Below are 13,918 nucleotides of genomic sequence, written 5' to 3'. Positions count from 1 at the left end.
CAAATGCTAATATTTCACCATGAGGAACAACAAGTTCTGTGAGGAGAGTGGAAAAATTTGACTCTTCAACAAATAAAAAAAAAGAGTGGAAAAATTTGACTAGTGGGAAAAAAGAGGAATAAGTGAAATTTGTTGAATAAATAGAAGGGTCTATATAGAAGGACATAAATGGTGTTAAGATATAATGGGTAAGCCTAGAGATTGAATTTTGAGCATAGAGATCCGGAATTGGACTTGATTTCTATTAATTGTTAAAATTTGGGCTTTTATAGTATTATAAATTTGAGTGGGTTTATTTTATTATTTAGGTCCATATTTTTTGGGGTTTTAACTCAAATTTATGGATGTTTGCCCCTTTCACAAAATAACTTCATCAGTAAGAGGTCAAAGCCAATTTTTTCTAGATCAAAATACCTCTTTCACTTGTGAAATTTGTGAATTCTAATAATTCATTATGATTGTTCATAATGTATTATGATTTCTCGGCAGTTCTCTCAACAACAACAAAAATCTCTCGGTAGTTTCTCTCTCTACTTGTTGGAAATTTCGATTTCTCCATGGCTGGTTTGTCATCTCTCTCTATCTTCTCCATCCGGTCCCCAAAAATCTAATATTGAATTGTATAAGAACTTAGAACAAAAATTAGAATTAGGTGAAGTTTCATATTTTGAATTGAGAGAAAGAATAACTAACATTACATATCTAATTTTCTCTATAAATCGGATTCCTATCTTGATTCATTTACTAACTATACAGAGAATCATTTATGAATCATGAATTGCCATATTTGCTTTTATATCTCAACCTTATCTTCTCCATCTTAACCTTTTTTAAGAGATCTTTCAACAGAAAAAAAGAAAACTTTTTTAAGAGATAATGCAAGTTTTCCAGTATGCATTATTGGGTTTGTGAGAGCTGGTCAGCCCATGCACCAACTACTACTCTCTCTACTTTGGTGGTTCTTGCGCTCCCACCTTTCACATCTCCTCTACCAAATCTTCAATATTTTGTTTCACAAATAACAACCTTTCAGATTTCTCTACCCACTTCTTAAAAATAAAATTAAAATTAAAACGTTTACCAAATTGCTACTAAGCAAATCCATATCTTTACTCTCTAACTATCTAACAAAAAGTATGTTACTAATTCTACTTTGGTCTAGCAAAATTTCGAAAACAATCATTTAAAATTGTATTTGGGCAAATGTAATACTCTTATTTCTCCTATAAACAATTTTTTTTTATTGGTGTTTCAGAGTTCTTTATTATTGTAAAGCAAATTTCTCTCTACTTGAAACAAGTAAGATGATTGTTAGTAAAAACCTGTTGTTTTCTTTTTTTTTTGAAAGTCAAACTACGATCTACGTATGTTTTGGCACTCACTCAAACACCAACTAGAACATGGCCTAAAGCCCAACAACATTATTTACACCCTAATAATCCAATCCCAATTCAAATAACCAAAGATTCCACCTTCTCTGGTGATTCGAACTTAGGACCTCCAGGACTTTCTGGAGTTTATGTCAACACATTGGAACCACTTGGGCTACTAACTGTTGACAGTAAAAACCTGTTGTTGAATAGTAGCTATTGTGTAGTATATATTTGTATTTAGTTTTACTTTCAAGGTTACATTTGTAATTTGCACTCTCCCAGCTTTATTATAAATATATCCGTACCTTAGAAGTGTTCTATTATCTTTCTCAAGTTAGGGTACTCTCCCCATTAATTTTGAATTCTAGTCCCTTTCTCCTTCTTTACTCAATAATTTTTCTGAATTTATATGGCGATAATTTCGTTCAAGTTCGTTTTTCTCTTCGTTCTCGTTGCTTTACTGATCAAGCCTTCGGTTCAAAAGATAGATTATGATTACGAAATATGCAGTAAATTATTCATCTTAAGCTGCATGTTTTTCTTTTGTTAAATTTTGATATTTACAATCTAATATTTTAGCATAGTAAGTTAGATGTTTGATTCTTTAAATAGGATGAACAAAAACCTATTTATTTTAGATTTCAAAACAAGTATAAAATCTAAGCCCAGCCATTTGAAATGTTGCTAATAACACTTATACCTAGTGAATTTCTAGGACAGTTCTTTTATATCCATCTTCTTAATTCATTTCTCTACCGTCACCCACCGCGCCACCATCGGCCACACTACCACCACCGGCTACACCCCCACCCACACAACCACCCACATAACCGCCATCTCCTCATGCTCTCTCTCAGGTTCTCCATTCGAACCCTTGCTAGACCTGAGAGGACTCTTTGTTTTGAACTACTAATTAGCGAAGACAATAATATGATTTCATGAATTATAGGTGGAGCCTCGGAACCTGTGAACGTCTCTGGTATCGAGATATCTCCAAAACAACCTATCGTGGGAGAATCATATACTATTAACGTTTTTGCATCTACGGGTAATTTCTAACTTCCTTTGTTTATGGTGGACAATATGTGGACAAACAGTTCTCTTATGTCCACAAATATATGAGGTTGACATATAATTAATTATTTTTTAAAGAGATAATTTATTTCTTGTAATTCAAGAATGCTTTCTCTTTCCAACAACCACCACCTTAATCGATGGTATTTTTCTTGATGAATCAAGACTCCCCAACAACAGAAACTCTAATTATCTTAACTATTTATTTTTATAATTTGATGCATAAAAAAAAAATACTAAACCCCTAATAAGAATAATAACTTATTCTTCTCAGTTCATCTTACTGTTTTGCTTCTTCTATAGTTTTCTGCTTAATAAACCAGTGGAGAAACAAATCATGATATAATCTAGAGAGGAACTACCCTTACACAAATTAATCTGTTTTTCTATCACAAGTAATATGTTTAATTTGATTTTCAGACTCTAGATACCAAGTAAATAGGAAGAAGACATACCAAAATACCTAAATCCTAAAACCCACATAACCCAAACATTCTAATGTTTGACATAACTAGAGAGGATAAGAAATAGGTAATCTAATAGGCACGAATGTTGTTCTTATCTCTCAAGAAAAAGAAAGATGTTCATGGATCGGTGGTTCTGCAGAGGAATTTTACTCCCCACTTCCATGGTGATGATGGCGTAAAGGGTAGGAAGTAGTTAGAGAGAGAGATTTGGTTGTCCACGTAAATTAATATATTATTTTTACACCCAAAAGAAATTTTGTCCAGATAACAAATTTGGTTGTCCACTTAGAAAAGCATAAAAGCTATGCACCCAAAGAAATAAGCAATATCAAGCACCAGGAGCATCTCCAATGCAACACTCAATCTTAAAATCTTAAGTGTCGCCTAGGACTTCAGAGTTTTTATAGAAAAAACCTCTCCAATGCAAAATTCAACTGAGATCTTTAGATGATGTGGAAGCCTTTGATTTCGAGATGTCTCAATTGCAAACTCTATTTTTGAGATCTCTTTCGAGAGTCTTAACAGTCCTAGTCATCAAATTTAATTTTTGGACAACAGAAAACTTTTCTTTCCCAACCACTTTTTCCTATTAAACGTATGTGTGATATGTGTAACTATTAGAGTTTTTTTTAGTTACATTGGAGAAGGACTTAAATTAGAGACACTCAATCTAGCCATTCATCAAAGAGAATCTCAATTGAGACTTGGCACATAAGTCAATTAGATTTTTCTTTTTGAGTTTTGCATTGGAGATGCTCTAAGATCAAACTAATGCATATTTATAAAATTAAAAATAAAGAATCCAAACATGTAAGAAACCCCGATAAAATTTGTGATGATGCTTATGACCCGACTACAACCAAAAATACTCCACGTGTGTCGTATACACAAGTGTTTTAAATTGAATTGAATTTGAAACTCAATTTTTTCAAAAAAAAAATGAAGAAAGTTCACATACGTATTTCGCACATGCACAAGATCACACACATTTTTTGCACACCTTCAAAATACCACACGTATCTTGCACACCCAGACCCGGTCCAAACCACGGGCAGGCCAGACCTATCTAAATGACGAGGCTGACTTAAATGGGTTGTCATACTATGAAAATATATACTATATTTATGGTCTTTTGACTCTTTTGGTGCAGATACAAGCCTAGAGGGAGCGACTTATATGATCGTGGTTAAGCTTGGATTTATCAAGATCCTTTCTAAGACTTCTGACCTTTGCGACGTTACAAGTTGCCCCGTCCCTATAGGGAGCTTTGTGATGTCCTACCCCTTATTTGGAGAATTACCACTTGTAAGCATGCAACACTCCTTTTTCATACTTTTGAACTTTTCTACTGAATTGTATGGATGCTATACTATATGAAACTCTATTTTTACTCAACACAACTATAGCACAAAAGTAACTAAATAAAACTAATTAAGTTAAAGGAAGTTTTAAAGGGCCCTCCCATTCTTGTTAAAAGGCCACTCCTTGTGAATTCGGTACTTGCTCACGGAATTCACAAGAAATCTTTCGGCCCGAGCCCACCAATTATACAAGAGACTCCTCGGCCCTAGCTCACCGAATTTCTACTCCAATAAACTATTTTGCGATTTCGGTGGACTCGAATCGAATTGTGAATTCGGCGGGCTCGCACCGAATTCACAAGAGGGACCCTTTTAACCAGAATGGGGGGCCCTTCAAAATTTTCCTTAAATTAATGTCCTAAATTACTAATCAACACAAGAAACAAAAATCAAATACAAATTCTTCTTTTCCATGTTATACACAACTCTATTTTACTCAACAAAATTATTTGATAAAAATAAGTTAATTAAAATAATTAAATATGGTTCTAGATATTCGAGTGGAATTTTCTGTTTTAGACAAGATTATCAAAATCAATTACTATCTTAAATTTCTCGTATCAAATTTTTTCTCTCTTTTGATAATATTGATAAGTATTCATCTCACATAAGATTCTTTTTATAAGATTGATGAATAATACTAATTTTAAGAAGAAATTCTATCTATTTTATAATAATTATTTTTTGGTTTTAATTTAGAGAAATATTTGTTTTAAGATTCTCAATATAATATTTGTTAGATCCTGTCTCAATAATCAGCTTCGGTTACGGGTGCAAAATTCGGCAAACGGGTTGGCGGGTCGTAAACCGGGTTCGATATCAACCCATATTCAAGTCACTTTCAAAAATTCTCCACCTTGACTTGAATATGCTCCTCTTGACTTAAATCTGCCACCATCATAGCTCAACGCCTCTGAGTCGTCGACCCTCCAGCCCTGCTAGGGTTCAACATCTAGAAATTTCAATCAAGTCTTAAACTTGAAAGTTGTAAATGCCTTGGTCAACATATCTGTTAGATTATCTGCCGTGGAAACCTTCTTCATAGTGATTTTTCCTTCTTCAATCACGTCCTTGATAAAGTGATACCTGACATCAATGTGTTTAGTTCTCTCGTGATACACTTGATTTTTGGTCAAATGAATTTCACTCTGGTTGTCGAAGTAGACCTCTGGCACCTCCTGCTGCAGACCCAAATCACCAACTAAAACACTCAGTCATATTGGCTCCTTCACCGCCTCTGTTGTTGCCATGTATTCAGCTTCTGTTATAGACAGGGCTACTACTGATTGCAACACTGCTCTCCAACTTATGACACTCCCGTAGAGTGTGAACATATATCCCGTCAGCGATCTCTTCCTATCAAGATCCCCTCGAAAATCTGAATCCACAAATCCAACTATAAAACCAGAAGTGTAAGCTCTTCTGTCGTAAACCAGACTAATGTCCGTAATTCCTCCCAGATACGCAGTATCAATTTCACAGCCTGCCAATGACCTTTCCCAGGTCTGCCCGTGTATCTGATGACTAAACTAACACCATAACATACATAATGCTACCTGCTGCACTAGCATAAGGCACCCGAGACATGTACTTTGTCTCTTCATCAGTTGTCGGTGATAGTTTTTTTAGAGTACTGGCAATAGAGTACTGACAGGTTTTGCCTCAGTCATACCAAAATATTCCAACACCTTCTTAATGTACGTTTTTTTAGACTAATAGTTTCCCAGCAGATCTGTCTCTCCGTATCTCCATACCCAATATTTTGTATTTTGTCTTTTGCATTTAACAAACACATTAGCGAACAAATAACATTTTTCTTATACATTTACAATTTACCTTGTGAGAAAAAAATGTTATGCATTTTATCCTTTAGATCTGACAAACTGTTTAGTAATAAATAACAGTATGCATTTTCAATTTGTCTTCCGAAAACAATTCAAAAGAACAACGTGAATTCTCCATTTTTCCTCGTGGAAACATACGCATAAACCAAAAGACATTTGACAAAAATATGATTAAGGTCATTACTTCATCGAACCTATATAATCCTATGTTACTAATAAAATAAATTTGATAAATGCATTGTTACGTAGCAGTGGAGTAGTAGACATACAAAGTATAAATAGTACGAAGCATATTCATGTGAGAATAGTCTCACATGAGAGAAGGGGTAACGAAGAATATAATGTATAGGTCCGCTCCGATCATTGCCAATTGGTTTTGAGTTGGATGACCACAAATTTAACAATTCAAACTGCTATCTCATTTGATGGAAACGGTCTCATTTAGTGTAATTATAAGTAAATCTTTAATGGAAATATTATACTTTCTCTCTCCTAAGATCAATCTGTGTACTACTTATATTCTTCAACCAGTATATATGGTTAACCTAGGAATCAAGTCACAGGTTTTGACGGTTGCTAATCCCTAAATGATTGTGATGCAGGCAAAATATACGGTACAAATTGATTTATACGACCAAGATGATCAACCTTTGACATGCATTGCTATTGCTTTCCAGATTACCGATGAACAAATACAATAAATGAACACTCTATTGTTTGGGTTTGACATCTCTTTTTATAGTTTTACCTTGTTCTTTTTTTCCGAATAAAGATGATTTTGGGGAGGGTGTCAGTTGAATGCAGTTAATCTTGTACGTTATCTATTTTGGTTTAGAGCTCTCACACTCAATTCTATGGTTTGATCCTTCTTACCTTGTTATTTTTACAATAAGGAATACTTTGAAGCAATTCTAGGCTGAATTCTGTTAAGTTTATTAATTTTGGTTCTTAACTCTCATGTTTGTCTTCTTATATTGCACTCCCCCTCAACCCCCCCCCCCCACCCCAAGCTTAAGCGGGTTCCACGAATTTTATAGGTAAAATTGGGGAACACAACCGATTTTGCTAGATAAAACTACAGGGAGCACTTGTTGTTCCTCTAGTTATGATTCGAGTTCACTTTCTCTATGTCTTGTCTTGTTTAAGACATAGTCTGAGTTGAAGTAGGGAACTTCCTTTCTCTAAGTTATAGAGCGATAGACTATAAGTGGATTCTGACTTATCAATAATCCTTCTTTCGGATTAATCGAGGTAGACAAAATCAATGGAGTCGAGGCGAGAATAAAATTTCTTTCATAAAGATATTTTACACCCCCGTAACAATACCAACAGTTAGGGTGTATGCCTTCAGGATATAATGACTATCCTTTCAGAATTCAAGATGGTACTTCTATATTCTGAAAGCGGGCGAACCTTCGTAAATTATATGAGCTCTTGGACTGATGAGAGTGGATCTTCTAGACACTTGAATATTATAACTTCACTCGGATACTTCTCTCTTTGAAATTCCAGGAATGAATTTTGGTTGTTTATATAAGAATCGGGTAGGTGCATGTGTCTTTTGGGTTATAGGGACACATCCCTTCAAAAAGAGGACTCAACTTGAAATAACTGCCAAAATTGAGTAGGTGTTGTGTCTTTTGGGTTATTAAAGGTATAAACAATAATAAGTTTGTCGGGCTTAGGCTCCATGTTGTGGGGCTTTAAGGCCCCTTTAATAATTGGTTTAAGTTAGGCGGTTATCGTGTTCATCACATCTTGATGTTTATCAATGCCTAGTAATGACTAATGCAGGTCGCATTCACAAATAATAATAATAATAATAATTGTCTCTCTCATTGTCATGAAACTGACTAACCATCTAACAAATGGCTCTTAATAAATCCTTCTCATTTCTAAAGAGAAAAAGGAAAAGGAACAAATCATTAGAAGATCATCAAAAATTCCATTAATATTGGTCTCTGTTATTAGATTTCTTTTTTTCTCCAATTATCATCTTTGAGTTTGAACCGATTCAAGTACCCAATTAATTTCCTCTTTTTCTATACATATCTTCCTTGTTTAGTTCCATTTTCATATTCAATTATGACTCAAAAAACAGAAAATCGATCTTCAAATTCAGATAGAAATCAATCGCTAATTCCGAAACAATATCCAAGAAAACCCCGAAAGATCAAATTCGGAGAAATAGCAGGAGGAACAACAGCAGAATGTGCAGCAATCTGGTGTTGTTGTCCATGGGGAATCATGAACTTGTTAATTCTAATCATGTATAGATTACCATGTGGGATTTTCAAGAAATCTTTGAAAGTCCGAAAAAAGCGAAAGAAGAAGATGAAGAATTTAGGGTGTGATTATAATTGCTATGGAGATGATATAGATTTACAAAATAAGGTTTGTTCTATACTTAGTGATGAATATGATGAAGATTGGTCAAGTAAAGAAGTACTTGATTTGGAAGAAGAAATGTTGTATAAATTGCTTGGTGATGGATTTTGGAGAACAAGTCCTTCTCAAGTTCCATAAACTTAAAATTTAGGGAATATCTTTTTACCTTAGGTAGTGTTTTTTTCTTTCAAATTTAGATAAGAAACCTTCTTCGAGATCTGAATCCGTTTGCGTCAGATTTTTTTTTATGTTTGTTTTTGTCTGATCTGTGCAGTTGACTCGCGACAATGATTGACTTAGATTAATTGCCCGATCCATTTAAGTGGGATATAAATAAAGCTTGAACTGTAAGAACGTTTTATAACTTGAAATGACACCACTAGCTGTAAGATATATGCTAATAGTATTTTATCTATCATCAACTTATAGTTAACACAATATTTCTCCTCAATTTATCTTCGACAATCCGAATTAAGGAAAAAAGACAAATGGTGAAACTGAGGAGAACCGTAAAGACCTAAATGAATGCTTTGGAGTTGGGGTTCCAGTTAGGCGTTCAACTTAAGTTGTACTCTTTTGTTTTGGAAAGTGATTCTAGAATTCTAATTTCTCTTCTATCTAACATTCTAAGGGCGATGAAATTGCCCCGTGGAGGATCCAAACCGATCTGGAGTTTTTTTTTGTTGAAGATAAGAAGCCGATCTGGAGTTGCTATGTGTAAAGCTAAGAAGCCGATTAATCACCCTCTCACATTGTCCTAGAAGTTCCACTACTGACCCTCGTGGTCTAGCGTCTTCCGCCTTGATCTCCTTTTAATTACAGTTCAGTGTATTTATTTTTTATTGGTCCACTTTTAATCCCTTCACCGTGTTATGTCCGGTCTGAAGGCCTTTATGATTTACGAAATTTTCTTTCAAATAAAAGCTCACCAAAGTTGGCATCCAGTACCGACGAGTTTTCCAGGAGTCTGGGCCAAAGGCCCCTTTAAGACCCAGAAATGGGTCGAACATCCTATCTCTGCAAAAACTAGGCAAGAGATTCACGGACTGGAAATGACAATTTCTCCCTATACGTGACACACGTGAAAATGTGACGTTTGCTCCGTCCCTCCTTTTTTATGTGCCGCACATGAAAATGACCAACTGAAAATAGAATACATCCCATCTCAGTTAAACACAGGCAAGAGGTCCATGGACTCGAACTCGAAATGACGTTTTCTCCCTCCACCTTTTCTACGCGCCTCAGATGAAATTGACTGAATTAGAAAATAGCGTATTATGAAAATATTTAGATAGCACAGTAGTTCATAATGTCTATATAAACACCTATACTGTGTTGTGCTTGTTGATAATGTTTTAGTTGTGGTCATAACGTACTATAGGAGGAAACAAAAAATAGTTTAGGCAAAAAAAAAAAAAAAAAATTTGTATTCAAGTCGAAGAACATATTTGGATAACTTATTATGAACAACAAACCTTGGAGCTTACAATATCTAAAATGTAGAGAAACACGAGAGGGGGAGAGAGCTCTGAACCGAAATAAATTAACTTGATAGCACAATCAACTGATAGTTTCACCAACACATTAATATAAACCTGCAGATTCAATTCTTTCTTAGAAGAAAGAGTTACACAATTAAAACCCTAACAAGAGTCTTTATTGTATTTTTTTTTTTTTCATTTACACGCCGATTTCAGTTGATATACGTATGATGGAAGAACTTATCTTATAGGCTTTCAAATTTCAGCTACTGATGGTGCCCTCTTTATTTGGAAATCAAAGCCAATGCATGTCAATTGCTGGTTGTTTTTGCCAAATAACTTCATCTTCAAACTGTATTTTCCCTGCATCATATTAATACATTCCTAGTTAAGACATTAGCAAGAGTATAATCTCTGAGAAGATTGTTAGGTTAACACAAACAAATTTACACAAGAATCAACCGTTTAAAGAACATATTTAGTTAAGAACTACACAGTTTGATCTTTCTAGATGGAAACCAAAATATATTCAAACCTCGTCGCTGACACCAACGTGCTTTAAGAACAGTTTTCGAAGATAGCTTATCAAGAGAACTTGTCCGAGACTAGGGCGTTCTTTGGTAAATTTGACGTGGTTGTGAATTTCAAAGCCCGATGCGGAACACTATATGAGTCTACAATAATGTAAACGTAACAACATTGTTTTACATCGTACCGTCCTTGAAATAGTTCAGAACTTCAAAGGTTTATGTAGATCACTAGATCCTCCCGACTGTTCGAAGGGTCCTACGTCAGAGTCCAGATGCACCCCAGCGAGGCTGCACGTATCGCAACCCCTCAAACGCGTTTAACGCTTTATTGATGAACCAGACACAAAACAAATGGTATATCATGAAAAGTTATCACAACAGAACATGGGTAGCTTATAATCTTATTTGTGCGCCGAGTAGTCATAATGGTCTGTTAGTTCTTTCTACGAATGCATTACAAAATCTGCAAATTTAATAAGCGAGACGCTTAAAATAAATCAAAAGAATCAAGAAGGAATGATGACTTACTGCTGGAGTGAATCCAGGTAAGGCCTGGGAGTGGGAGATCACAAAGTTCCCTTTCGAGGTAGGACAAGTTGTCTCACTGCAAAGATCATGGGTCTCAGTATGAATGTGCAATCCGAAGTACGAAACCTCTATCACCAACTCCCCTTCTTCGAGCGCTTGTGCTGCAAGGAAAAACAATGTGATTCATAGCCAAAAACTCAAGATAAACAAGCCATGCCGATAGTCAGCATTCACATATCCCTATCCTCGTTCCAGCATAAATTATTTGGGATTTGTTGATGAATTGAGATGTTTAGGGAAGTAATACACTATTTAGCCTTTGTGGAGAACTTTTGGGCAAATCCAGGAAGATTTTGACTCTCTTTATCTTGTTCATGCATGCCTTGAAGCTGAACTATTTGTGTGGGTACAAAAGGAAAGGAGTATTCACGCGTGGGGAGCATTTTTTAAGTGTTTCTCGGAATATTCGCAACCTCATTAAGAAAAGTTGTGAGGTGAACTGAACATTCATAGCCCTGATTATGTAAGATAAAAAAACACGAACAGATACAAATCAAATTTACAGCAACAGCAATAAGTTTCAAAAATGACAAATTTCTTAAGTGTTTAATCGACAGTAGATGAAACTTCGAAGTTTTCCAACTTTGAAGATTGTCATTTTATTGCATAATTCACGTTCAGATTTTCATAGCAGACAAGAAAGACACGAACAAACAACACAATGGACTACTAATACATAAAAGAGGTAGAAAATCTTCAAATTTGACATTGGATGTCAGAAGTATTACCAGTAGATGCAGAAATGCTAAAGGTGGCTTCTTTGCCCCTGATAACTGGATCTGGAGATATCTTCACACCAGAGACCTTAACATCATAATTTCCTTTGTTATCTGCCACATTTAATTGAAATTACACATTTAGCTGGCCGACTAGCTCTCAGTAGTCAACAAATAAGCTAAAGAAAACCCTAAAATCATGAAATTTTGTTTAGGGTTATATCCCCTTCTTCATGAACCAACCCTAAAATCAGGAACTTTTCACATTCACTAAATTCAGCCAAATTTATATGCAAAAGATCCATCCAACCACCATCAACTACTGAAAAGGATCTTATTTGTCAAACTAAAGTCATCCAGTTACAGTTCAAAAAACCTAATTATGCAGTTACACTCAGAAATTAGGCAGTTACACTCATTATGATTCAAGAAGGTATGATTTACTCAGAAATTTTTGGAACAATGTGAGAGTGCTTCGAAGCGAAAAATTGAAAATGAAACATTGGCTGATTTCAAGTCTTTCTCTCAAATGGTCCCATGCACAACTAAATTACCGATGGAGAAACAGATTCAAAGTATATACACTATATCAAAGTTCAAAGAGTTCCAAGAGAAATTTACTAGGCAATTATATTGTAGTTTGATTTCAACTCGTGAGACATACTTCGACATGGAGTATGACATACGAGAAGAAATTATGATAGGAGAGTATGTAAAAAAAATGGTTGTCACAGTTTTATTCATAAGATCCAATTCTGAAGTTGAATGCACTTGTCATGCGTTCGAGTTTAAGGGAATATTATGCAAGCATGCCATTTTTGTGTTACTGCAGAATGACATCTCCCTATTACCTGACAAGTATGTTCTTAGAAGATGGAGGAAAGATGTTCGTAGGTGTCACTCGAAGATGGGCATTGGAGTCGATGCTCTAAGTAGGACCACAGAACAATCACGATATTATGAGTTGAGCCACAAACTTGATGAACTAGCAAACGTCGCTTCAGAGAATGAAGACCGTTTTGTAAGAATTTCTAAATGGGTCGAAAATGAGATGAAGATGCATATGATAATTCAACCAAGTGATCCAAATGCTTCAAATAAGACTAATGATACGTTCGAAGAAAGTGGTTGCAACAATACCATCCTTGATCCGCTGGTAACTGCCCGCAAAGAACGCCCACGAGTTAACAGGTTGAAACCAACTGTAAGAATGAATAAGAAAAAAAATGAAAGCTAGCACCACTTAAATGGTATGAACCATTTCTAATATTTTTTTTAAAGTATATATGTAATAGTATTTTTTGAAGTTAATGCTACAATCACTAACTTCAGTTTATTTTATGTGACAATGTAGGTGAACAGGTTTACATTTGGAGTAATGGTTTGGATCATTCTGAAAATAAAAATCAAAAGAAGACTTTTTTATGTGCATTTTTTTCCTTTATTTGATCAATTAAATAATAATTACTTTGAGAATTTTATCATTCAACTTTATATTTTAAGTTAGAAATTTTAGTATTATGGTTCAATAATGCAAATTTGATCTTTTTTTCCGATTGTGTGTTTTAGTATGATGTTATTAAGGAGTCTGACTCTCTGTGAGAGGCAGTTTTAAAATACTTGGTTTCTAATTTGGCGGTTTCTAAATTTTAATTTGGTAATTGGTGAGAAAGGAGGTTTAGTAATCCTTTTCCAAATTGGACTCAAATTGCTCATAATTGGAAACTACCCAAAATTTAGAAACCCATGTTCCTATTATTGGGCTTGTTATGACGGTGGATATCCTATATAAATAGGGGGTTTGAGTGCTTGTAATTCACATCAACACAAACAACAACAACTCTTCTTTAGAGAGAGCTAAAGAGAGAGAGCAAGTGAGAGAGAAATTTTTGTTCATAGTTTTGAGCGGTGTTAAATTTCTCGGTCGTCGAAGATTTAGTATAGAAGGTTAAAATCTATACGGTACCATCTTGGGACGAACTTGCGGGTTGTGTGAGTCGTCTTCATCTATCCTTCAATAAAGATTTCTTGTTCGCCCAAGGACGTAGGCTTTAAAGCCGAACCTCGTTAATTCTGTTCGCATATTTAGATTTTGG

General features: G+C 34.9%; 4 protein-coding genes across 4 annotated transcripts; 3 read left to right on the top strand and 1 right to left on the bottom strand.

Annotated features, from left to right (window-relative positions):
- The first annotated feature begins 1,700 nt into the window (after positions 1 to 1,700).
- On the top strand, positions 1,701 to 7,028 carry LOC147541842 (uncharacterized). Its single transcript, XM_086636150.1, has 4 exons — positions 1,701 to 1,882; positions 2,323 to 2,421; positions 4,065 to 4,219; positions 6,722 to 7,028. Exons 1-4 carry the CDS (start codon positions 1,783 to 1,785, stop codon positions 6,818 to 6,820), a joined length of 453 nt encoding a protein of 150 aa, XP_086492276.1. The 5' UTR covers positions 1,701 to 1,782; the 3' UTR covers positions 6,821 to 7,028.
- A 1,176-nt stretch (positions 7,029 to 8,204) lies between these two features.
- Positions 8,205 to 8,645, top strand: LOC147541841 (uncharacterized). The gene has a single exon (XM_086632504.1). It carries the CDS (start codon positions 8,205 to 8,207, stop codon positions 8,643 to 8,645), a length of 441 nt encoding a protein of 146 aa, XP_086488630.1.
- A 1,384-nt stretch (positions 8,646 to 10,029) lies between these two features.
- LOC147541840 (uncharacterized) lies at positions 10,030 to 11,955 on the bottom strand (the record flags this gene model as incomplete). The annotated part of the gene is made up of 3 exons (XM_086672953.1): positions 10,030 to 10,351; positions 11,047 to 11,207; positions 11,835 to 11,955. Coding segments are annotated over 3 exons (390 nt in total), but the record flags the coding sequence as incomplete, so codon positions are not given.
- A 423-nt stretch (positions 11,956 to 12,378) lies between these two features.
- LOC147541839 (protein FAR1-RELATED SEQUENCE 2-like) lies at positions 12,379 to 13,059 on the top strand. Its single transcript, XM_086632503.1, has one exon. It carries the CDS (start codon positions 12,379 to 12,381, stop codon positions 13,057 to 13,059), a length of 681 nt encoding a protein of 226 aa, XP_086488629.1.
- Positions 13,060 to 13,918: the final 859 nt, after the last annotated feature.

Source organism: Eschscholzia californica, unplaced genomic scaffold, assembly GCF_041429995.1.
Source record: "Eschscholzia californica isolate CP2 unplaced genomic scaffold, dmEscCali1.0.p SCAF_4, whole genome shotgun sequence".
Classification (NCBI taxonomy): Eukaryota; Viridiplantae; Streptophyta; class Magnoliopsida; order Ranunculales; family Papaveraceae; genus Eschscholzia; species Eschscholzia californica.
The sequence above is the reverse complement of the archived record's forward strand: the minus strand, read 5'-3'. Positions and strand labels throughout refer to the sequence as shown.